Consider the following 27,056-nt stretch of genomic DNA (forward strand, 5'->3'; position numbering starts at 1 on the left):
TTCTCACTCAGTGTAATGCCCTGGAGATCCATTCAAGCTGTTGTATGTATCAGTAGTTTCTTCCTTTTTACTGCTGAGTAGTATCCTGTGGAATGGATATATAATATGGATGTTTGAAAGATAGTTTGCTTAACTGTTCACCTGTTAGAAATTTGGGGCATTTCCAGTTTTTGGCTGTTATAACCTGCTATGAACAAACATGTACAGGCTTTTGTGTGGACGTAACTTTTTGTATCTCTGAGATAAATGCCCAATAGTGCAATTGCTAGGTTGTATGGTAAATGTATGTTTAATTCTTAAAGAAACTGACAAACTTTTCCAAAGTGGCTGTACCATTTTACATTCCCACCAGTAATGTTTGAGAGATTCAGTTTCTTTGCATGCTCACCAGCAATTTGGTATGTCATTATTTTTTATTTTAGCTGTTCTAATAGATATATAGTGATATCTCATCATGGTCTCAATTTACATTTCTGTAATGATTAGTAATGTCAAAAATATTTTCATTACTTACTTGCCATCCATATTTTATTGAAATATGAATAAAATATTTTATTGAAATATGAATAAAATATTTTAGTGAAATGTGAATAAAATATTATAGTGAAATATTTTTTCATGTCCTTTTGCCCACTTCCTAGTTGGACTGTTTTTTTTTGCAGTACGCAGGCCTCTCACTGTTGTGGCCTCTCCCGTTGCAGAGCACAGGCTCAGCGGCCATGGCTCACGGGCCCAGTACGCTCCGCGTACCCGTGTCCCCTGCATCGGCAGGCAGACTCTCAACCACTGTGCCACCTGGGAAGCCCTGTTTGTTTTCTTACTGTAGAATTTTGAAGTCTCTTTATATATTCTAGATGTGAGTCATTGGTCAGATGGGTGCTTTGCAAATATTTTCTCCCAGTCTGTAGCTTATCTTTTCATCCCCTTAAACATAGGTTAAAAAATGAACTTTGATCTTAATTTCACACCTTGTACAAAAATTAATTCAAAATGGATCGTAGATTTAATTGTAAAATATAAAACTTTTAGAATAAACAAAATTTGCAGAACCTTGGGCTTGGTAAAGAATTCTTAGACATAACACCAGAAGTATGACCTGTTTTTTTAAAAATTGGTATCGGACTTGAGATTAAAATTTATGCCTTTTGAAAGACCCTGTTAAGAGGATGATTACACTTTACTTTGGTCAGTTTGTAGTGATTTAAGAGAGACAAGATAATAAAATGCCTTTGAATCATACTGTAGGCTGGCACAGACAGCTAAGGCCTTTGTTACATTTATTTCCCAGTGCCATTATGCCTATTTGATGAGCAGTTATTTGCACTGTATAGGGTATTCCAAGTCTGGATATTCCTTGATTATGTTCTGTTCTTGATGATTATAAGCATTTGTTGGTCTTCAGGTGCACAGTGATTTGCTCTCTTACATGGACAACTGACAAGAGCTAAAAAAATTTTTTCTCTGAGGTTAAGCTCAACTAGCTTATAAGTATGAATTTGCCTTCTCTTGGTTTTTAGTAGTAAATGCAAAGTAAAATCTTGTAAGCACATTTTAAAGTTTCCCTTTTGTTTTCTCTACAAAACACCAGCAAGCACAGGGTATGTCAGGAGGTGGTCCTAAAAGAAGACCAGTATGAACTTCCTAATCTTTAATGGCAATGTGGGAAGAATGGGAGATGCTCATCGTATGTTTCTGGACATCTTCTATCTTTTTAAGGAATGATTGCCACCTGAATTCAGACAGCGAATGCTCAGGAAGTCTTTTAAGCTTTACCAAGAGTTAGGTAAGGTCTTCAGTTTCACTTGGATATTTATATCTAGCCTTCTTGTCTCCTCCCATTCTCATCGAGAATTTTAAAGTAGTACCAGGAGCCAGGAATTTCAGTTACTCTGACTTGTATCTTTTTGATTTCTGATTTGGCAGTTGTTTTGCAGTGTAATATGTTATGTTGGCTTCTAGGTAAAGATATGGATTTATTGACAAAGGATGATTGCTGTTATCTTCTGGAAATTGGAGAGCAGCTGCCTTCACTGAGCTGTAGTGCTATGATCCTTAGGACTGTTTAGCTAGGAATGAAAAGTATTCCAAATAAGAGCTGTTTTGCAGAAACAGCCCCCACTTGTCACTTTGGTAGAAGAAAACTGTTTTGATCTCATTTCGTAAACTCAGAAGAATAAAGAGTTAGCTACATTCTCTGGCATATTCATAAAACAGTTATTGGGGGAGGGGGAATGAGATGGTGTTATGCTTTCTATTAAAAATGAAAAGTTATGGTCCAGTGGGAAGAGTTTCCAGCCTATAAAATCTATTAATATTTGGAGATCTTTACCACCTGCAAAATGATTAGAGAACACATGATTCTTCTGTTTCTGGAGTGTTTTAAGAATTTATTAGGCTTTCAAAAAGTTGTAAGACGTGACTGATTGGATGAGGGGAATGAGGAAAAGGAAAGAGTCATAATCATGATCAAGCATGATTGACAAGATTTTTAGTTTTATATCTAGGTGGTATCCTCTACTGAAATGGTGAGGATTAGGAGCTTAACATGTTAGAAGAGTAAGGAGGAAGAATGAGTTTCATTTTGGACATGCTGAGTTTGAAGTGTTTTCTGGGAATTCATTTAGAGGTGTCCACTAGGCAGCTGGATATTCTGGAATGTTTTCCACACCACCAAGCAATTCTCTGGTTCTCTATGGATACTAGCTGGGTGTCCTACAATTTAACTCAATTCTGACACTATTTACTTGGAGATAGTGTCAGGTTCCACAGGTTAAGTCCTGCAAGACTGCCCCCACCTCAGACAGCAGTTGCAAGTCCAGGTTGTTCTCCTGTCCTCTGACTGACCAGTTATAAATCAGGGGTTCCCACTGCTCCCTCCTCAAATTCAGTCATTTGTCAGAATGGTTCACAAAGCTCAGCAAAACATTTATCTTATAAAAGATTCAGATGAACAGCCAGGTGAAGAGGTACATAGGGCAAGATCCAGAAAGGTCCCAAGTGCAGGAACTTCTGTCCATGTGGAACTGGGGTGCACCACCCTCCTGGCAGGTGGATCCATTCATTTACCTGGAAACTTAATCGCGTTTTATTCAGGAGTTTTTATAGAGCGTTAATCTCCAGCCTCCCACTCTTCCACTTCCCAGAGGTTGGTGGATGGGACTGAAAGTTCCAACCCTCTAATCACTTTGTCTTTTGGGTAACCAGTCCCATCTTGAGGCTATCTAGGGGCCCTGGCCTAATCATTCATTAGCAAAACTCTTGAAAGATGTTCCTTATGAATAAGTAAAGACATTGATGTCACCCAGGAAATTTCAAGGTTTCAGGACCTCTGTGCCAGGAACTGGGAGAAAGACCAAATATATTTATTAAACCACAGATATAGAAGTCTAGTGCTTAAACCTGGGGAGATGATTATTATTGGGAGTCATCAACACATTGACCGAGTTCTTAACGTTTTAAGGGTAAGAGGCTCAACACCATCTTCCCCAGAAAAACATGCATCTGCCTAAAGAATCACATAATTTCAAGGGGCTCATAGATTCCCTGAAACCCACACATAAATCTTGAGTTAACAGTTCCTATTCTTTATTCATTCCAAAGTCAGTCACAAAAGCATAGAGCAAAATTTAAAACTCATTTTCAATCATTTTGGAATGGTAAAAATTGTAACAACAAGGTTTTAAAACTCACGTAAGGTATCATATGGGGGATTTGGCTCTGAAGAACTGTAATCTTTTTCCCAGATTATGCCAGTGATCTTCCCCAAGGTGTACTGTTTGTACAGAAAGGGCTTTGTGTAGCAGGTGGTATAGCAGGCCTGGGAGGCAGAGCTAGATGAGAGATCTAAGCCAGGACAAAGTAAGGCACTGTGGATCTGGGCATAGGCAAAGTGGAATAGACAGAAATTACAAGTGGCCCGTGATACTGGCATAATAGTCACAGGCCACAATGTGGGTGATGGGTCAGGCAGATCCTGAGTGGTACTATGGTCAGAAAGCTAATGCACCAATTGCTGGAAGTGACGGGCTGAGTATGAGTCAAGCACCATGGATAGCTCTGAGGCAAGGGTGTTTACTGCCTCTAAGAATCTGAAGCAAATAAAGCCTTTTGAAAAAAAAAAAAAATCAGAAGGCAGCTAGCCTGTCTGGACTGTACCACCTCTGAGGTGTACAATGAAAGATGGTACCCTGGATCTCAAAGTCATTACATGATTGCAGTCTTGAAGAATAATTTAAACTATTCTTATGGTCAAGGACAACATCACCTGTGTCTGAATAGCCTCACTCTGTTATATCAGGATTTAGAAGTAGGCATTTGAATGCATCCTAGTGGATTTCCTGGGCTATCTTATCATTTTGGAAGGCATCTAAATGAACCTTTGCCAACCCAGAGAATACCTCAAGCTTTATAAAACTCCTCGCAATCCTTGTCACTCTAATGTCCCATATGAGGTTCTTGCTCCCTTGGAGTTCCAGATTCTGCTATTTTGCACCATAAATCCTTACATGGTCCACTTACTCTGTCCAGAGGGATCTCTTCTTGGTCCTCAGTCTTCAGACATTCTTGTCTACATTGAAGAGTAAATGAATAGAATTTAATAGTGAGAAAGAAATCGTCTAGACCCAAATAGCTCTTTGTGATTTGTACCATACTTTAAAGGGATAAACATTGCAGTACCTGATTAGAAAGAAGCATGAATGCTAAATTGCTTCCAGTTCTTGAGACCACCTAAGCATCTTTATAGCATGTTGATACGATATTACAAGGGCTATAATAATATTTTATTACATTAAAAACTCACTACTGTGCTCTGGTTTTCCTATTATGAAAAAAAATCCCCCTTTGGGTAAGTAAAGTTATGGAATCTTTGCCTGAAAGAAGCCTGCAGATAATCTTTAGTTTGTCCTTGTCTGTTTTTTATTGATGAAAACTGAGAACCAGAGACTGACCTGTCCACTGTCATATACTATTGTCTATGAAATGTTGTAGTCAGATTTCCAAACACATAGAGGAAAAATTTGTGTGCACAGCGTTACATTTTAGAATTTTATTTTCAAACTTTATATGACTACTGATTTATTTGCTCTTTATTTTAAAATAAGTTCTCTTAACGTGAAATCTGATTTTCAGTCTTAATTACTTATTGAGAGGTCAGGGCTGCTTCTTATCCAAGTAGATTAAGTTTAAAATTATATATTTCAGTATTTTCATAATTGTGTTTATGAGATTGAAACATTATATTCTAGGAATTTTGGTTGTCATAAGTATGTTACATTCTGCACTGATGGGACCCAGCCAAACTGAAGTGCCATTTTATAAACTTCCCAAAGTTGCTAGAGACTGCAGAAAAGCAGGGCTTTGGTGAATTTTGGGAGGAAGGATGCTGCAAACCCCTAGAATCACCTAAGAATGAATCCCATAATAATAAAAAAAAATGTAAAGATAAAAATAGTTTAGGGCTTCCCTGGTGGCGCACTGGTTGAGAGTCCGCCTGCTGATGCAGGGGACACGGGTTCGTGCCCCGGTCTGGGAAGATCCCACATGTTGCGGAGCGGCTGGGCCCGTGAGCCATGGCCGCTGAGCCTGCGTGTCCGGAGCCTGTGCTCCGCAACGTGAGAGGCTCGCGTACCGCCAAAAAAAAAAAAAAAAAAAAAAGTTTAAAGAATACTATGTAGTGGGTCTGCAAAAATTGAATGAGAATCTGATTGAATCCTAATGGGGCCAGAAGTTTACTAGAATACAAAAAAGTAAAAGAAAGGAAAAATCAAAATATCCACAAAATTTGGGGTTTACTTAGGCATTTTCTTCTAATTTTTCTTCCTTTTGGAGGCAAGTAGGAATTTTTTAATACATAGGGAGGGCATGATAGCCATCTGCAAGGAAAAGGTCAGTCTTTGTTATATTATCCTTTTTTGTATTGTTCCAGAGGGAGGGAGGTTTTTTTTCCCCTCAAAGTTAGGAAGAAATTCTCTAGTTCTGGGCTTCGAATTGAATAATTGTGAATCTGTGAGTGATCTAAGCAGTACAGTTATTTGGCATTTCAGAAAATTGTCAAAGTGACAGTAGGAAGCATTTGTTTGGACTGAGAGTTGGAGGCATCAGCAAATCAAATTTTCATTTCAAAATGTTTGGGATGGAGGAGAGTTTCTGGAGCTCCCAGCTGACTGGAATGTTAAGAGCTGTTTCAGTTAGTGGTTCTCAACTCTGCTAGACTCCACATCCCCTTCTTAAAACGTATTTTGGAGCACCTCCTTCGCTCTCCTGGAGTGAAATTCATAGATAACTGCTCTTACATGTAAATTTTTAAGAGTTGGCATAATGCCTCAGCTGTGTTAAGGGAGAAAGAGCAGGAAACTAATTTATATTATTTAAATGAGTAAATACTCAGGTACTAGAAAGAAGTAATAAAATAGTGATATATTTACAAATAAGGGTAGTTTAGCTGTAAATATGACTGCTATTAGACAGTGATATAGGTATGATGTGATGGCTACTTAAATATAGTAAGTGATACTGTTTTTGATGTGATTTTTCTGAAGTGAACAACTTTTGATAAAGTTCCTAACAACACAAAGTACACCCTTTCCTGTATTCATATGGGAGTTGCATTCTTGGAAAATGGTATAGTAAAATGATGTGAGACACATTTTTTGTTTATATGTAAAATGGAGTTAGATTCTAGACTCAGGTAATTAAAGTTTATTTTCCTACATGACTGCGTAGTGGAAAGTCTTTTCGAGTATGGGCCTGTTGTCCCACTCACTGCAGGACATCTAGCATCCTTAGCCCTTGCCCACTAGATATCAGTAGCACTTATTGCCATTTTGACAACCCGAAATCACTTCCATAGATGTAAAGAATGTATCTTAGGCAGTAGTGTCCCTGTTTAGAACTACTGTTTAGAACTACTGAGATGCTGAGTGTATGGGGTTCTCTTGGGGGGATGTATTAGTACACTTCCCTCTTTCTCTCCTGCACTTCTCCCTCCCCGCAGCTTGTGCTGTGTATAGTAAAAGGAGATGGAAATAAAATGTGCTATTAAACATTTCCCCCCATAGCATGTATAACCCTATAATATTCTATATCGTTTATTTATTATGTTTATTGCTTTTTATCTTTCTCCCCTTGCTGAAATGTAAGCCCTGCAAAGTTGGGCTTTTTTTGGTTCTTGCCTAGAACAGTGCCTGCATAGCTGTCTAAATATTTGTTGACTGAATTAAAGAGTACAACTTTAGCTTTGTTTTGTATTCCCAAGTGCATACTATATCACTATAATACTAAATTGCGTTTCTCAAACACACCACATTGCTTCAGAACTCTTTTGCGTGTGCTGTGCTCTCCGCCTAGAGTCCTTATCTTTTTTTTCCTCCCCATTTCACCTAGCAAAATAATACTAGTCTTTCAGATTAATCATCCTTGCTGCTTAGATACCACCTCCCATTCCACCCCTAACTTCAGTTAGTTGTATCTTCAGCTTTCTTTTTATCTTGTGTTCACTTTTATGGTTACACTTATCCTGTGTTAGAAGTGACAACTGTAACTTACTTACCTATCTGTTTCCTTTCTGTGCTGTGAATGAGTTGAGGGTAAGGGACTCTATCTTAACTCTGTTACCAGCACCTAGTAAATTAAATATATTCACATGTTGAATTTCAGCATGAAATAGGTTTTAAACTGAAGCCTTATAGAGCTCAAACATTCTGTTTTTTGGGTTGTGCTCCTTTCATCTCTTCCCTAAACCAGGATTTTCCCTGACAATGCTGAATGATCAATGTTACGAACAATTTTATCTTGAAGTTCCTAGTAGTTTGTGGAATAATTGACACATGAAATTTTGATTAATATGGCAACGACTAGTTTACACATTCATTTCTCAGGGGTCAGAATTCCCCAGTGAGATTTGTAATATTCCAATTTCTAAAGAACACGTGAATTAAATGAGAAAATAGATATGAAAAGACTTTGTAAACTGTAACATACTAAACAAGTGTCAGGTATTATAAAAATATTTGTATTCTGTCTACCTTTTCTTTCTGACTTGGTGTATGGGTACGAGAACACTATAAATTGATTATTCCTTGCGACTTCCCTGGCAGTACAGTGGTTAAGACTCTGCGCTTCCACTGCAGAGGACACAGGTTCGATCCCTGGTCAGGGAACCAAGATACCTCATGCCAAGGTGCAGCCAAAAAAAAAAAAAAAAATTACTCCTTGAACTATATATTGGTATTCGTAACTGTGATTTTATATTGTATGAGTCCATGGTTATACCTACAGTTATAATGCAAGTTAGTAATAAAAAGTTCACTAAGGATTACCTTACATATTTTTAACAGTTATTTTAAATCTCAAGTAATGAAAGTTTAGATTTCTAAGGTCAGCATTCAAATGCATATTTATTTCTTGCTAAGTACTTAGCTTGGTCTGAGAAAAAAGCTGCTATCGGGTGAGGAAAGGTATGTCTGAATAATTAGGCTTTAATCATGAATATGACTATAAATAACTGAGAAGAGCATTAGTACATTTGTTAAGGCAATTATATTTTTTATACAAAAATAGGCTTTTCCTGAAATCAGTGTTTATATGGTTCATTTACAGTTTATAGGGGTTTTTCTTGTGTGTTATCTCATTTGATCCACACTCTGAGCTTATGTGGTAATGTTACCATTTTATACTTGAAGAAACAGTCTCAAAATTTTATTTTTTCCCTATATCACAAAGCTACCAAGTGGTAGAACTAGGTTTCAAACCCATCTTCTGATCCCAAGTCATATATTCTTTCTACCATTCAATGCCTGAATATGGTAGGATTAAAGAACATACTATTTTAATGAGATACACATAGAGCAAGATTTTAATGAAATAAAATAGTTTGATATTTTCTTATTTACACTTAAACCCTCACTCTTCATTGTCTAATAAACCCATTGTTTCACTTCAGGTTTTAGAACTTCAGTTGAACAAATTTACTTCTTCTATTCTTTGTGTTAAATCCCATTTGTGGCAAGTCTGGAACTTAATAATTTGGCATTCAGAACCTTTCCCGAAGAATTTTTTTCAAAAGACAGGGTTTTAATTTACCCCAGTCATGCGTAGTTTATTCAGAAGGGCAATTAGAGATTGTTCTGGTTTGCTTTTTCAGTATGTCTGACCAGTTTTCTGAGCTATCTCTAATTTATTAGAGATAATAAATTTTGTGCCACTAAAGAGGAATAAAAGGTAGGGCGAGCATATAAGCCCGGTTTGTCTCCAACACTCTTCATTTATGTGTTATTCTGTGACAAGTATTAGTAGTGCCCTCTTTCAGTCTTAAAAGTATCCTGGTTTGGATGATAAATTTGAAGGTATATTCATTGTCTGTTTATTGTTATGTAACAAATTACTTAGCTGCTTAAAACAACATTTATTATCTCACAGTTTCTGTAGGTCAGGAATTCAGATGTGGCTTAGCTAATGCCTCTGCCCCAGAGTTCCTTGTGAGGTTGCAGTCAGGGTGTCAACAGGAGCCACGTTTCAAGGCTCAGTTGAGGGAGAATCCATTTCCAAGCTCACTCACAGGATTATTGGCAGGATTTAGTTTCATGTGGGCTGTTGAAACGAGGGCCTCAATCCCTTGCTGGCTCTTGGCCAGGGGCTCCCCTTAGTTCCATGCCATGTGGGGCTCTCCGTAGGGCAACTTAAAACATGGAAGCTGGCTTTTGACAGAGGGAGGGAGGGAGGGACAGACAGACAGACAGACACAGACATGGACACAGAGAGAGAGAGAGCTCTGCAGTGACATCCTATCACCTCCACTGCTTTCTGCTTGCTAGAATCAAGTCACTACAACCAGTCTTCACTCAAGGGGAGACATCACAAATGGTCACCCTACTAAAAGGGAAATTGCTTCCACATTAATAGTTCTCCACGGTGGAATGCAACTCATTACCTGTTTCTGTTTTCCTTCAAGAAGAAATTTGCCACAAGCTTCTCTTCTTTCTTTAATGTTTAGTACCTGTTCGTACATATGTACATTCAGCTCTACTAAATTCTAAATACTAAGTCACAAATTTGGTGTATACAAACTTTCTGCTTGAAAGGATTCATGTACATTTTTACATAATATAATTTGGAGGGGTGCTATTAAGCGTAAAAATGTAACAGTTTTTAATCTATACGTTTGTGGTAGCTTCTGCAGCTCTGAATGGGTACAGTAAGTTTAGAGCTAGGTTTCGAGGGCTTTCTAGGTCATTTGTTTGAAGCCTTGTGCCAAAAGGCAGAGGTCATAGTGTGACCCTGGCTAGCACTGCTCTCCTTCATGGGCACAGACTGTACCCTGAGCTTTAGCTGGCTGCTTGGCATATTCACTGGATCGGTTGGGAGGATGGAGGATCACTGTGTGTACAAGCCCTTCCAGCTACCGGAAGCTACAGAGTAATTTAAAAGGGTATTAGTGTAATATTCCATTGTATATATGTGCCACATACAATGGAATATTACTCAGCCATAAAAAGAAACGAAATTGAGCTATTTGTAATGAGGTGGGTAGACCTAGAGTCTGTCATACAGAGTGAAGTAAGTCAGAAAGATAAAGACAAATACTGTATGCTAACACATATATATGGAATTTAAGAAAAAAAATGTCATGAAGAACCTAGGGGTAAGACAGGAATAAAGACACAGACCTACTAGAGAATGGACTTGAGGATATGGGGAGGGGGAAGGGTAAGCTGTGACAAAGCGAGAGAGAGGCATGGACATATATACACTACCAAACGTAGGGTAGATAGCTAGTGGGAAGCAGCCGCATAGCACAGGGAGATCAGCTCGGTGCTTTGTGACCGCCTGGAGGAGTGGGATAGGGAGGGTGGGAGGGAGGGAGACGCAAGAGGGAAGAGATATGGGAACATATGTATATGTATAACTGATTCACTTTGTTATAAAGCAGAAACTAACACACCATTGTAAAGCAATTATACTCCAATAAAGATGTAAAAAAAAATCTTAAAAAAAAGAATAAATGAAAATATTTTCATCAAAAAAAAAGAATAAAAAATAAATAAAAGGGTATTAGTGTTTTGAAGTGAGCGTGAAGCCACGTCTTGAAAGAACAGATCATCAGACACTCTCTTAACCTTTTGGCCTCTGTGGGCAGGAGGGAGGAAGAAACTCCAGTGTTTGTCCTATTTCAGGGGTAAATGAGTGCCTAGATCAAACTGTCCCTCCCCAACATTCAGGATTAAGCTCTTTATCTCTGTTTACATTAACTACCACAAGAAGCCCAGGACTCTAGGGTCCTTCCTCATGTGCTTGTGTCTCTGTCCATTTACTTTTCTATCCTGAACCCTTGCCTCTCTCCCGCTTCTTTCACTGGGTTTCTGTTATCCTCACCCTCTTGTCTGAACATTTCCTTATCTTTTTGTTTAGACTGAAACCAGGCTTTTCACCTCTTGACACCCTTTTCCTCAGCTTTCTCCTGCAGTCTTATCAGCTGTTGGCTCTTTTTCTTCCCATATCCCTCATATCTCTAGGCCTAGAAGTGGAGACAGAGAATTGCTCCTCATTGCTCTTTTCAGACCCCTCTCTTCCCTTTTCTCTAAACATTCCAGCTCTGAATCTCATCAGACTCTACCTTGTAGTCATCTATAGATCCCCTGGATCATTCCCCCTCATTTCTTTAAGATTTTAGCTCCTAGCTCAAGTTCACTTTTTCTAGCACTATTTCTGTGATAATTTATGGAAATTTCATTACCTATGTAGACAATTTTTCTAAAACTCTAGACTTGCCCAATGATCATATCCTCTGTGTCCCTTGAGGTGTTTGTCGCCATGGTTATTTCCTAGACCTTGACGTTACCAATAACTAAAACCCCTTCATAATCTCTTCAGTTTTACAAATTCTGGTCACCACCTTCTGTCCTCCCAAACCACTCCTTCTACCCGAACACCTGCAAGCCTTCGTCAATCCCCCTGTTACCTGCATGCCATTAATCCTACCGCTTTTTCATTGGTCTTCAATAGGCCTGTCATTATAATCTCAACTTTGCATATACCCTCAACTCAGCTGACCCATTCCTTTGGCTTTGTCATCCTTGCCTGGTGAAATTCCAGCTCTGGTTAAATCTAACTCTATTATTCATGTCTACTTCTGTATATTTTAATGTAGCTGGAGAAAAACACAGCCATGCTGACTGGTCTCACTTTAAATTCATAATCATGAACCTCAAGGTTAGTGCTGCCTGGCAGTCCTGGTATATTTTCTGGCCCATGCTGTGTTTTATTCCTTCTGTTCTTCAGTCTCGCACCCAACCCCACAATTTTAACTTTCAGAAAATAGAGATAATCAGAGAGAATGTCCACAAGCTGTCATCACCGTATCCACCTAATTTATTGCCTCTGACTGTTGTACTTTCCATGTTCTACTTGGTCAGTAAATCCACTTCCCTCTCAATTATTATGAACGTTGTTCCAGAAGTTCTCCCCCTACCCCAGTGCTGCATGTTTTTCTTTATCAAGACAAAACAAAAATTTCTGTCGATCAATAAGTATGCTTTAATTTATTCCGGCTTTAAAAAAAAAAAAAGCTCTCCTGACTTCGCTTGTCCCTCTAGCTCTTACTCTCTTTCTTCACTCCCCTTTACAGTGAAACTCCTTGAAAGAGCTGTCTGTGTGTACTTTATCTAATTCCTCTTTTCCCATTCTCTCTTAAACCCTTGCCAAGCAGGCTTTGACCCCACCACTCTGCCCACACTGTTGTTGTCAAGATCACTGATGACCTCCATGTTCCTAAGTCTAATGGTCAGGTCTTAGTTATTATCTTATGCTACACATCCGTAGCATTTGGCATATTTGATTACTCCCTCCTTGAAACCTTACCCTATCTGGCTTCTCAGATTTCCTCCCACCATACTGGCTGCTTGTTCAGATGCTCCAGAGTTCAGTCTTCAGGCCTTGCCTTATCATGGTTATTCCCTAAGTGAACTTATCCTGTGTATAATCTGTCAACTCCCTAATTTGTATCTCCCACCCACAACTCTCTCCTAAACTCTAGACATATTCAACTGCTAACTTGACATTCTCACTTGGGTGGCTAATAAAATTCTCAGTCCTAACATGTCCAAAACTGAACTTTTGATCTTCTCGCTCAAACCTGCATCTCCCACAGTCTTCCTCATCTCATTAACTGACAACTCAGTCTGACTTTCTAGGTGCTCAGGCAAAAACTTTAAGTGTAATCCTTGGCTCCTCTATTCTTTCACACTCCACATCTACTCTGACAGCATATCCAGTTTGATAGTCATTTCAGCTTTAACATTTATCAGGAATCTGAGTGACTCTTACTACCTCCAGAACTCTTGCCCTAGTCCAGGCTTCCATCATCTCTCTGAAGTGACAGCATTTCTAATTATTGAATAGCCTCCTCCCTAGTCTCCCTGCTTTGTTCCCTAGCCCCCTCCACACATTTGTCTGTTTCTAAAGTTGCAACCAGAGCAGTCCTTTTAAAACAAGTCAGTTCATGTCTCTACTTTCTCAAAACTCTCTAATGGCTTCCCAACTCACACCATAAAAATAAAAATCCTTACAATGACCAACAAGGGTCTATACCAGTGTTGTCCAGTGGAAAAATAATGCCAACCACATATGTAATTAAAAATTTTCCAGCAATCATGCTATACAAGTAAAAAGAAAACATGAAATTAATTTCAATATATCTAATTTAAACCAGTATATCCAAATATTATTTCAACATGTAATCAGTGTAATGAATTATCAATGAAATTGTTTTACTTTTTTATATCAAGTCTTCAAAAATCTGGTGTGTATTTTACACAATTTTGATACCAAATTTTGGTTGGAAATACTTGATTTGTATTTTGATTGGAAATACTTGATCAGTATTTAGGTTTCATGAAATTTACAGTTGAAAGTAAATTTACATACTTAAGTAATTCACAACATTCTTAGAAGTTTTCTAATAACTGAATCCAGTACTGGTTTTTAAATTTTAATTTTAATTAAAGTTTAAAAATTTTAAATTCAGTTTCTAGGCACATTTCAAATGCCCAACAGCCATATAAGACTAGTGGCTATCATATTGGACACCGCAGCTCTTTACCATCTGGCCACTCTTCTCTGACCTCATCTCCTACTGTTTTCTCCTTTGCTCATTCTGCTCCAGCTGTAATGACCTCCTGTTCTTTGATCCCAGCAGACACTTAACATTTCAGAGCCTTTGCATTTGTTGTTCTCTTTGCTTAAAAAGCTTTGCTCCCAGGTAGCTGCATGACTTACTCCTTGACCTTTTTCAGGTCTTTGCTCAAGTGTCACCTTTTAAAGAAATTATCTCTGACCAACTTATTTAATATCTGCACCAATTGCCTTCTCTCTCAAAGTCTTATATTTCCAGGCTGCCTTTTGAAAGACGAGAGAAGAGGGCTGAAAGGGGAGAGACTGATCTACAAAGGAAAGCAGTGAAATATGAGAAGTGTCCCATACAAACAACTAAGTAAATTTGTTAAGCAAAAACATAAGAGTAAAATCAGATTGAACAAGTGACTGTATCCTCTCAGCTTGCTGCTACCTAGGCAGCCCAGAGGATCATTTTTTGTACATAGGACTGACCCCTTTATAGATGTAAGCTCTTTAAGTGCACTGTTCTGCCTTTACATCCTGTTGTATTTTCTTTGGCACCTAGCATAGAACTTTGACCAAAAGGCAATCTGAACACTTCAATTATTGGCTGCCCATTGATTAGCCTTTTGTGTTTTATATTCTGTGGTTGCCTTTCTACCTTCCTCCCTTCTTTTTCAGTGCCAGCAACTGGTATACTTGCTGATGGTATTTGTGTGTTGGCTTCACATGCCTTATGGCTGTGGTTGTGACCCTGATTCTTTCCTTGTCCTCATGCACTCTTATTCATTTTCCAAAACCAGCTCCTCTAAGAAATCTTCACTATGTATTCTTCTGTTTTATATTCTAGTAGGGAATATAAACATGTAAACACAGTTACAATAGAATATGAATTCTTGAGGGGAGGGACCATGCCTTACTTTTTTTTTGGCCTTTAATGCCTTCCTCAGTGCCTTGCGTATAGTAGGTACGCAGTGCTTGTTAAATTGAATGAACCAGGCATAGAGCAATAGAGTTGCTATTAATGGGAGAAATTTATGTTGTTTAAAATAAGGTCTTAAACCCAAGTACCTTTTTAAAAACCACATTGAGAGGCAAGAGATGTAGAGCTGTGGGAGAGTGTGTGGAGAGAAACAGTAAAATCAAAATCTTTCCTTGCATAGGAGGGAGTCTAAGAGTCTGAAGTTCTCAGAACTTACCATGTTGGAAAGTCAGGAAAGCACATGTGCTCAAATGGAGTGAGAAGACATATCTGTTTGTCTTATAGGAATACTGTTTTCTGTTTTACCCTGGATTTTGCTCTTGTGTATATTGTTTCTTGATATATTTGTACAGTTGTTTGCATCCCTACTTAACAGTTGACAGTCTGACATCTGGGTGAAGATCAGCCCTCATTTGTTAACCAGGGGATTGAGAGAGATAATTAAGAGTCCTTCTAAGTCTGTGATTCTATTGTTTTGAGGAAACCAGACCCCGTTAGCAAGTACTTAATGGTACCCTATTAGGCACAAGAATTTTCATCAGTTTGGCTTATTTGCTGCCAGTTTGTTCTTTATAAATGGAGTATGTATTAAAAGTGGGTACTTGAGTTGCCTACAAGGGTAGTTTGGTTGCAAGCTCATAATGTGAAAATACACTTTGATTTTAGATTAGCTATATTGTCAGGAAATTTGAGTTTATAGAATTTTTTCCAGAGTTATTTTTGGAGATTCAGAATTTTAAGCTGGCACTGTGTCTTGGCAGTTAACTCTTTTCTGATCAGGGGTTCTGGGTAAACTGGAAAAGTATTTCTTCCTCTCTATAATAATTTATTGCTAATGGGTCATAGTACATGAGCAGCATATTCCAGCAGGCATCAGGAAGAAACAGCAAGGGACAAAAATTCTTTTTTTCTGGTTCTTAAACATGTTCTTTGTTTTAAATAATGTCAAGTATTGAAAATTAAATATAAAAAATAAGTATGCCCCCCAAATAAGTATTACAAGAAATAACATAACAGTGCAAACCCCAAAATACAAATAAAAGGAGGTAAGTGTCTCCCCTGCTCTTCATATTCTAACTCTCCCTCTTCTGCCCAGCTTTAGCCAGTTCAGACTGGGTAGCTCTTTTGGACCTGATAAATCACCCTAATTCTTAATTTTTTTTCCCTCACAGAAAGTGTGACAACTCCTTTATATTGGTTTTTATTTTTTGCATATGTCTGCTTCCTAGCAGTATAGCTCTCCTCTGCATCACTTTGAGAGTCTTCCTCTTGCACCAAGACTGCCCTTCATAAACTGTTCATGAAGTCCTTACCCTTTTTTCCTTGCTGAGAATCAGATTTTCCCTCCCTTTAGTGGGTATAAACAGAAGCAACATTCCCATGTTTTTTTCGTGTGTAGGTGACATCCAACAGTTAATTAAGAAACTTAGCTTGCTTCTCAATACTTAACGCCCAGTTCTTCCATGGCAGAGCTTGCAGGGTTCACTGCAAAGGTCCCACTGTCTAGTTATGTTTTTAGTGAGAACCGGGTATCTCTTTCTTCCCCATCTTATGTTTTATCTTGTCACAAGATTTTCTCAGATAGATTTGATTATAATAAGTATTTATAAAAATTCTAATGCTTCTACCTTAAGTTAGATTATATAGCTGTTTGATGTTATGGGTGATACTGTGAATTTGTGATGTGCACGGCTTCAGATGTCATAATTTTTCCCCCCCACTTTCTAGGAAGTAACAGCTAGCAGTCGCCACTATGTTGACAGGCTATTTGACCCTGATCCCCAGAAAGTTCTACAAGGTGTCATGTAAGTAGTATGTATTTAAGAGTCTATCAAAAAGTCTTGTTTGTTTCATGTTTGAATCTGTCAAGTATTATAATTCTGAAAATGCAGGGTTGTAACTTTTTTCTTCTGTTTTGGAAAGACCCCTTGACATTCATGACTTTAATATGGTACTATAAAGAATTGTCTGTTGGATAGTTAACTGACATGGTTAGCTTCATTTTTTGTAGAATACTTGTTTTACATTTTAAAAAATGTTTACTTTGGAGAATGCTTTTGTGACTTTCAATATCCAGCAAAAGCAAGAGAGTAAAATTGATTATCTTTGATAATCGGAAAGGGGGTGGGAGAATAGGTCAACAGGATTTTGGGCTTCTTGTTTTGCTTTGTTTTTGGTTAACTCATTGACTGTCTTTAAGGTTTGAATTTCCTAGTGATGTTCTAAATACAAGAATTTAGAAAGCAGTCATTAGAAAATTTAAATAATAAATAATTTTTTTCTCACATTTTAAATAAACTCTTGATAACCTAAATACCCTTCTTTTCTCCACAATTGCCTCATGTTTAATGAGAGGAAATATTTTTAAGCAACATACCCGAGGTGATTATTCTTAAAAAAAAGTGGGACAAGTGCGATAAGATTGCAAATGATTGAAAGATGAATTCTCTCTCCTAAGAGCAGATTTTCATGCTCTTATCACATTACTTGTAAGAAAGAAGGTCTAGCCTAAGGCGACTGACTCATAGGGTTGGGAAACACGGAGCACCCACAGGGCTGAGCTGTGTCCTGGGGAAGGAGGACCCAAAAAAGGTCAGGATGAGATATTTGGGATAGCAGTGAGGGCACAAATGAGTCCCTTTCTTCTTAACCCTGTTAGTGTTATCAGCAAGATAACATCTTTAGTTTAACTCTTGCTCAACCATGGCAAGGCTAGGATGTGTCCCACTTCCAAAAAAAAAAAAAAAAAAAGCTCTATAGCAGGGTCTTTCTTGAGAGTGTGTATTTGTAAAGTAGAGGCAAGATAAGTAAGGCTGCTTGACTCTTCAAATTGAGCTAGTAGGGAAGGTGAGGAGCTGGATGGAGATCCACCTGGGAAACTCGACACCTTCTCTTCACATCTTCTCAGTTTACAGAAACAGGAGATGATATTTCTTGTTTTCTCATTATGTTAACTTTGCCTTTGTCCCCTTAACTGGGAGACTATAATGATTTAATCAGCGCCTTTAAGTCTAGTTTGATTAATACCAGGAAAAGTGGTATTAAATCTGTCTCTTAAATAAATCAGTTTGGGTTGTACCTACACACACAAATTAGTGGAAGAGATAGGTTTAATTTGACATTCTTTCTTGGACAGGCAGACACTCCCCCACACAAAGCTAGACACAGCTTCGTATATTGCTAATCCTAGATATCACTTAAGATTCCTCAATAAATAGTTCCGCTGGAAATGTCAGACTCATTAAGTATTCAGTAAATGATATAAGATGATGTTATTGTTGTTGTTGTTTTCATTACTACTGCTTCTGTGGCAGTTTAGGAGAAAAGCTAAATTTCTTAGTCAAGGATTCTGCGTGAAAGACTTGTATCTTGAGTCATATCTGATGTGAGTAGCTGATTCAAGTGTTGTCACTGTTAGAAATTTCTCATTTACCAAAAAACACTGTAGCTTTTTTAAAGGTGATTAAATATCAAATAAGGCATAAAAAACACTGGGAAGGGTTTCCCTGGTGGCGCAGTGGTTGAGAGTCCGCCTGCCGATACAGGGGACACGTGTTCGTGCCCCAGTCCGGGAAGATCCCACATGCCGCGGAGGGGCTGGGCCCGTGAGCCATGGCCGTTGAGCCTGCACGTCTAGAGCCTGTGCTCTGCAATGGGAGAGGCCACAACAGTGAGAGGCCCGCGTACTGCAAAAAAAAAAAAAAAACACTGGGAAGAATGTATTATTTCAAACTAGCTATGGTGTAGTTTGATAGACTTAGTGCCTCTTAAAAAATTGTCAAGTCTAAGACACTTAGCTGTCAGCTAAGAAGATAAGAAAGGTTTGTGTGGAGGGATAGTGGAGTGGAAAGAGCATGGGCTTTCAAGTTGGACAACGGTAGGTTGGATACCTGGTTCTGATACTTCCTAGTAGAGTCCTTTCCTAGTACAGTGCTTGGGCAGGTTATTTGATTTCTTTGAGCGTCAACTTTATCATCTGTAAAGAGAGAGTAATACTGCCCATCTTGCCAAGTGATTAAGAATTAAGACAGAAATATAACATTCAGTGCCTGGTATGTTGTGGATACCCACAAATTGGTACTTAAATGGTTAGTAGTTATTGACTCTAATTTAAAACAACTTCAAAAATGAGGTGATTCTTTTCAAAGAAGAGAAAGAAAAACTAAAAAAATGTCAAAGAGATAAAACAATTCCCACCGAAGGAGAAGAACAAGGAGAGGAGCTAGAATTCTTGATTCAGACAAGAAAATCTGAGTGATAACACGTTCCAGTAAATGTGATTGCTACTTAAAATACTAAAATCTATTTAGAGTTTGAAACGGACAGATCACCCAAAATCTTTTCACTTGATGGCCTTCTGGGGGCGTGTGTAGTATGATTTGATAAAGCTTTCTTTACTGCAGAGAGAAAAAATTATCCTTTCTGACTTAATTCTTTCCTGAATTTTGTTACTGTCTGAAGATTAATTGTACGTAGTCAATTGAATGGAAAATGAGTTAAATTTTTAACATTTACTTTTAAGTAACCTTGTCTAATACAAGAATAATACAATATTGATAGAGGAAAGGGGGGAGCCAAAATGATGTTTAGGAAAAGAGAATTGACCAATTCTTTTCTTTTATTTAATACACATTACACAGCCACCGTTGAGTCAGTCATACAGAGACCATTACTAGACCAAAAGAGGCAGGTAGAAGGAAGGTGGCCACAGAGTGTAAACAACCAAAGGTAGCCTTCTGGTTTTAGGGAAGGAAAAGACAGAGGCTGAAGTAACCAGCTTTGAATCCAAAATATCCAATTCGAAGGACATAAAAAAGAATTGATGACTAGCTTTAGCTATGAGACAACCAGAGCTCTATCATTTTTCTAGCAATATTAGTCTGATTTTTCACTAGCAGGAAAAACAAAATCGAAGAAATTAAAGATGAATAATAACTTTTCATCAAGGCCTCTAACTAATCTACTCAGCTGAGTTAGAGCCATAGCCCTATGCATAAATATAGGGAACTTCTTTGTAGATAACCCATGTTGTGAAGGACTGTTTTACCTAGTCAGTGAGTATGCCTTTGAAGAATACTATTAAACATCAGAACTGCTTAAGTTTAATTGTTAAAGAATGAGGAGTTATCCTAGAGACAACTTTTTTGTTTATAGTACAATATTTAGCATAAATTTGAATGGTCCTATTATACTAAAGGTTTGAAAACAGAATTAGGTCCTGAAAAGCAAGGTTTCAAATGTGTAACTGAGCAGTTAATGGAGTAAGATAGGAGTCAGATATGAGCAGAGAGAACAGGGCAATCAGCTGTGTAGGTCATAAACTACAGCCTTTGCAGCTACAACAGAGAGTAGGTACATCAGATAAACTATACCGTATTGCAAATTTTCAGCTTCCTCTAGTGTGGTGATCTGCGTGTGACTTTAAAAAAACAATTACAGGATGTTTTTGGTGAAGTTACTCTGGTATTAGCTCAACCATGTTAAATTTCATAGTTGCAGAAGAATAACTGTTGAAATGTTTTTGTAGACCTTGAGTTAAAGCTGCTTAAATATTGTGCTTTTTTTTTTTTAACATACCTAAATTAGAGCACCTGAATCTGGTTTTGACGTTAGTGATTCTCTGTGAAAAAAATAAACAGATATCCCCCTGTGGCCTTACATTGATATTCCCTATGTTGAAAGGCAAAAGATGATATAAGCAAATGTGGCTGGCTTTGTAGTTTCAAAGTTGAATCAAACTAGAAAACTAGATTGGCTCTTTCTGGTAAACTAAGGCAGGCAGTTGTGGATACTGTAGAATTGTGTGGTTTTCACCAAGTATCAATTTTTAAAAAGTGTCTTCTGAAGTATTTTAATATACTGATGAAATAAGTTCATTTTGGTAATGGTTTTGGTACTTCATTCTCTGGTTCCAAGCAAATATGTACCTCTGGTTTCAGTAGAATATAGGCACTTTCCATTTTCTTGCATGTCCTAAAGATATGAGCTCCCATAAAATGAAGCCTCTGGCTTTTGGAAATTTTAAATTAAGGATAAGTTTTAGGCTAATTCAAAAGAAATGTCCTGTTAGTTACTTTCAAAAGTGTTACAGGTAAACATAAGTGAAGATGACCTTAATACCAAATGAAATGGAGTGATTCTGAGAGTTACTTGTTTAAAACTTTGTATTCTGAGACAGGTTAGTCTGGTTAAAAGGGTAGCAAGATTTTCCAGAAATTGTTAGATCAGATTGACATAGTTTTGTGTACAGATATATAAGCTGTTTATATATGTATGTGATACTAACTTTGAACATCAAAAATAGCTGAATATTTGTATGCATATCTGTATATATATCTTTTCATATTTATAAGCCACTTAACTGTATGCTTCCATATTCATAATGTTCTAACACATTTCTGATGTTCTTTGGAACGATTACATACATTAAAAATATTGATTAATGTACTGTAAAAATATTTTACATTGATTAGTGCAGTTACTACATTGCACTTTTCATTTTTGGAGAATGTAAGGTGATTTGTAATCACCTGATAACTCTGATAAAACAGAGTTAAGTACAACTCCTAAACTAGTGTTTATAAAAATTGGAACTGTATCTGACGCTACCCTACATTCCAGAAATCTACACCTCAGGGTAATTTGTTGATAAGAATGAACTAAATTACTGTCAATTCTCAGTTCTGTTCAATTTATACATATAGTAGGTGCACAATAATTGCCTAAGTTGACTTGAAATGCAGTTCACTGTAAATCTCTCAAGTACCTGCTGAATCAAAGCCTTATGTTAAAAGTAACTTTAGTTTGAATAATAGATCATCATTATCCACTCCTTTTAAAATTGGCAATTCACATATGATGATGGTGATTTTGATTGGAATATGAATAATCTCATTCCTTAACCATGCTGGATATTAGAAACTTATTGTACTTGGATGTTTGGATGTTACATTTTCCAAAAAGAACATCATAATAATTATTATTACAGGGTCAGAGCAGTGATTAAGTTTGTAATTTTCCAAGTCCAAATAATTTTGTTAAGTTGTTTACCCTGTTGCCTTATTATAGCTACCCACAAATACATATTTCTTCCTTATGTCTTATGAAAAGTGAGTTTTCATAAGTAGGTCAGGCGTTAGACTGTACTTTTCCATATCTACTGTACTTTTTGGCTACTTCCAATTAGACCAAGAATGAATGTGTAGTATTCCAAATAAGAGCTGCTTCAGGTAAGTGAAGAGTCATACTGGTTCAAAATGAAAATGACATCATTGATCTTTAGCTTCTGGCCCCAGCCTTCAATGACTTTAAAGATAATTTTCTATTTTTAGATGATAATTAGGTTTTCAGTTAAAATTTATGCTGTCTTGACTGTTTAGGAATAATATGCTCATACCTGATTGACTTAGACTTTGTTTCTCTAACAGGTCTACGTTCCAATTATTATTTTTTTTACTTTTCCTACTATTTTAATGACAAAGTGTGGTGTTTACTTTCTCTCTTGGTTTTGATCACAAATCATAATACTCTGATTTAGACATATGCTGTAGTAGGCACTGCACATCTCGTTTTTATATTCAAGACCTTTTTCTCTACCACACTAAAAATTAAACTCCTTCAGAGCAAAGAAAGGAAGTAGAAAGGTTAACCTCCATGTAAAAGTGGGTGCATTTTGAGTCCATTTATTACTGGGCAAATTTAAGGTTCTAGCTAGATTTTAGCTGAAAATGTTCCCTGCCAAATGCATTTTTGTAACATCTTAATATCGACTCCTCTATTCCCATCCTCAAGGAGTAGACTATCCCCAAGGCTTACATTTTAGCTTTTCTACCCAGATATTCTTATCTCATCTCAAAGATAATTCAGTATGTATAAATTCAAGATAGATCCTTGTCTTGCTAAGGGATTTATTATCCAAACTTCCTAGTGTTCTCTGCACCCAGGCACCCAGACTTGAAGTAGTCGCTCAAGACATGTCACATATCACATTTCCTGTACCTGTCAAACCTATCAAATCATCTTGTTAACTGCTTCCTTAAAATGTCCTCTCTATTAATGGTTCCTATGCTGCTACTTAGTCTCATATAACCAGATACCTGGATGGATTGAGTAATTTTTTAAACAAACATTTATTGAGTGCCTATCAGGTGCTAGGTAGGCATTGTGCTAGTATGGGAGTATATAAGAGTGAATAATTAGTCACTGCTCTGGGAGATCCAAAAGTCTAATGCAGGAGTCAGATAACTAAAGAGACAGTTCACTGTAGTTTGATTAGTGAATACTGTGATAATGATAAGCACAGAGGGTCTTGGGACCACAGAGGAAGGGCATCAGCCGTTTAGTTGCCTCTCTTGACTCTAGAATTATCTGTATTCCAGTCCATTCCACATTCAGCTTATCTTCCATTGTCATTGCTTCCTTCATGTCCTTTTTCTGATCAAAAACATGATTTCTCCTTAATCCATCCCCCTTTAGTTTGTCTCTTCTCCCTTTCACTTTTCTAACTTTGTTCCATGCTTAATGTTCCACCTTAAAAGGAACCTTCTTTTCAATCTTGGCTCCTGGGACTGCCCCAGAAGTGTGCCATATCCATTTCCAGTATGGTTCCTTTTGCCCTCCTCATCCACTTATTCAAATCCTAGCCATTTTCTAAGGTCCATCTTAGTTCCTACCATTGCTTCAAAACCTGTGAAGCTTGTCTTATCATCTACTTTTCTCAGCCCTATAAGCACACTATTTATAATATACACTGCCTTACATTGTTAGTGTTATTTTTTTCTTCTCAAAAAGATTGTAAACTCTTCAGATCAGACATCTCATTATGTGATGCTTTTGTATCCTTCATAGAGCCTAGCACAGTGCTGAGCTCAAAAAGTAATTGTTGAATTTCAGTAGTATGTTAGTAGGGCATTCCACCCCCTCCAACATTAAGGATTGATGGACATGAGATTGAGATTATATATTTCTTTGATCTACTGGGAAAAGGATGTCTTTGCCTAAAAGATATGCTTTTATTTTGCATAAAAATGTAAATTGAAAGACAGGAGGAAAAAGGAAATTCATTTACTAAATTCTTTTGTCTTTTCTCTGAATGCCTGATATCACTGGAGGTAATGGAAAAAACACTTGGCATAAGGGACATGGGTTGAGACTGGCTCTGTCATTTATTGTGGAGCTCTGAGAAGAGCCCAAACCCAAGTCTTAGCTTCCTCATCTGTAAAATGGGGTTAATATTACTCAAGATTGTGGTGAAGATTAAATAATGGGTATGGAATGCTTTGTGAACTTCAAAGCAATGTGTAAACCCTGCCTAGTTTTGTTGTGCTCCCATCTTGATAGTTGTGAGTTTGTATTTTACAAAAATACGGATTTCTATATGGTATGTTTTGTGATCCATTGATAGTAACTTCTCTGATATTTCCAGGTCAGACTGGTTTCTTGCCTCTGAAGAGGAGACAGACTTCTTTCCTAAAAAAGTAATGAGTATGTTATGATACAGGCCACTAGGAGGGATACCTAACCCAGACTTGGGAGTTGTCAGGGCATGCTTCCTGGAGGATGACACTGACATAGAAGCTCAGACCTGAAAGATGAGTAAAATTGGCCAGGGAATGATATAAGGGAGGAAATAATAAGGAAATGAAAGAGAGAGAAAATAGCTACACTCTGGGAACTGAAAGAAGCTTCATTTGGCTGGCTCTGAAATTGAATCTTACCCTGTACTTAGATCTGCTAAAAATGAGTATATGTATTCATTATTGTCTCTTTCGATTTTAACTCTTTCATAGAAATGATCTTCTGGTACAACTGAATAGAATTTATTTGCAGGGCGTTAACGTCTCTTCCTTGTCTAGTATAGATATATTTTACTTATTAGAGCCAGAGCAAGAATTGCTTTCTTTAGACATTGGTCCATTTTATTAATTGTGTTCTCTTTAGCCTGCGATTACTCTATAACTATCAGCTGCCTCCTTCGTGTCCTTTTTGCAAACTATTAGGAGAACTGGAAAGTTGGTTTTGGAGTTTTTGTTTGCTTTTGTCTATAAAAACATTTACTCTGGCATGGTTTGAGGTATTTGGGTTGTGTTTATAAGGTGGGGACACCTCATTTCTGCTTCATTTAGGAAGAATGGGGAGAAATCTGAGAAAATGTTAGGGTTGGGAATTCCAGAATAGAGAGAACCTCCAGAATGGCACCTGGCATAAATAAACCCTCAGTAGATAGATAGCTACTGGACAAATGAATGTACTGTGTTGGTATAGGCAGAACACATTAAGAGAAAAGAAGATGAAAGAAGATGACAGACTGCTAGGTTAGGGTCTATAAGCTGACAATTGGGAAGCAGGTCTCTAAGAAAACAGCAGACATCCATAAGGAGGCAGGAGCTTAGATATACAATTTATCATCAACTATGCTTTGCTCAGGGAAGCTTCAGTATCACATAATTTTACAATCATGTATCAGAACTTGGTTAAAACCTTAGTAAACTTCATTCAGCTTAGTCCTCATAAACAAAAAATACTCCTGCTGATCCCCTATAAACCATATGGAAGATCTGAGGGATATTTACAGAGAGAGAGGTAAGGACCTGAAAAATAGACCACCCTCAAGCACTGAGCTGAAGGAAGAAGACTAACAGGTACAGTGTTTGGCTCAAGACTTGTGAAAATGCTATTCAAAAACTTGTGGGGAGAACCAGCTTTCAGCAGACCGTTACGTCATAGCAGCATTTTTCTGTAATAATTGAAGACGGTAATTAAGGAGAGGGGTATTATAATTATTGTTTCCAGGGTTTTCAATGCCAGTGAAATTGGTTGGTACTGGAAACACAAGCTGATGATAACATTTAGTCACTGATTTTCTTAATAACTCCCCCCCCCGCCCCCACTTTCTACTCTGTTTTTCTATAAGATCATGGTTTGCCAGTTACAGAACTTTTTCAGAATTGTAACTTTCACGGTCAGCAAAAAAATTCCTGTATACTGTAGAGCTCTGCTGCCTAAAAGAGAAGTCAAAGAGATCTCAGTAAGTAATTAGGGGAATGTATTTTGGAATATGAAAAAAAGATAATTTATAATGTTTCAATATGTAAGTGCTTAGGGGTGACCATGTTAGAAAACTTAATGAGGTATGAATGCAAGAGCAGAAACTATGGACTGATGTAGGTATGGTATTGATGACCCATATACCATGAGTGCCACTGATCTGATTTTCCAAAGTGAAATAACTTTTAATGAAAAGTATAGTCTCGAGCAGAAGCAAGAAGAACTACAATCCTGCCGCCTGTGGAACAAAAACCACATTCACAGGAAGATAGACAAGATGAAAAGACAGAGGGCTATGTACCAGATGAAGGAAAAAGATAAAACCCGAGAAAAACAACTAAAGGAAGTGGAGATAGGCAACCTTCCAGAAAAAGAATTCAGAATAATGATAGTGAAGATGATCCAGGACCTCAGAAAAAGAATGGAGGCAAAGTAACAAAGACCTAGAAGAATTAAAGAGCAAACACACAGAAATAAACAATACAATAACTGAAATGAAAACTACACTAGAAGAAATCAATAGCAGAATAACTGAGGCAGAAGAACGGATAAGTGACCTGAAAGAATGGTGAAATTCACTGCTGAGGAGCAGAGTAAAGGAAAAAGAATGAAAAGAAATGAAGACAGCCTAAGAGACCTCTGGGACAACATTAAATGCAACAGCATTCGCATTACAGGGGTCCCAGAAGAAGAGAGGGAGAAAGGACCCGAGAAAATATTTGAAGAGATTATAGGCAAAAACTTCCTTAACATGGGAAAGGAAATAGCCACCCAAGTCCAGGAAGTGCAGAGAGTCCCATACAGGATAAACCCAAGGAGAAACATGCCGAGACACATAGTAATCAAATTGGCAAAAATTAAAGACAAAGAAAAAGTATTGAAAGCAGCAAGAGAAAAATGACAAATAACATACAAGGGA

The 27,056-nt window shown here is 37.5% G+C and overlaps 1 protein-coding gene across 5 annotated transcripts in view; it reads left to right on the top strand.

The window, feature by feature from the left end:
• Window positions 1–27,056, top strand: part of ARMC8 (armadillo repeat containing 8) — a 105,218-nt gene that overhangs the window by 4,161 nt on the left and 74,001 nt on the right. For 4 of the 5 annotated variants that reach the window (XM_024750754.1, XM_024750756.1, XM_024750752.1 and 1 more), the window contains exon 2: window positions 16,820–16,896. The exons of the other annotated variant lie outside the window; for it this stretch is intronic. In XM_024750754.1, the coding sequence (XP_024606522.1) occupies window positions 16,820–16,896 (77 nt within the window). The remainder of the gene's footprint in view (window positions 1–16,819; window positions 16,897–27,056) is intronic. 5 annotated transcript variants of the gene reach the window in all.

Source organism: Neophocaena asiaeorientalis, unplaced genomic scaffold (assembly GCF_003031525.2).
Source record: "Neophocaena asiaeorientalis asiaeorientalis breed wild unplaced genomic scaffold, Neophocaena_asiaeorientalis_V1.1 scaffold276, whole genome shotgun sequence".
In the NCBI taxonomy this organism is placed as follows: domain Eukaryota; kingdom Metazoa; phylum Chordata; class Mammalia; order Artiodactyla; family Phocoenidae; genus Neophocaena; species Neophocaena asiaeorientalis.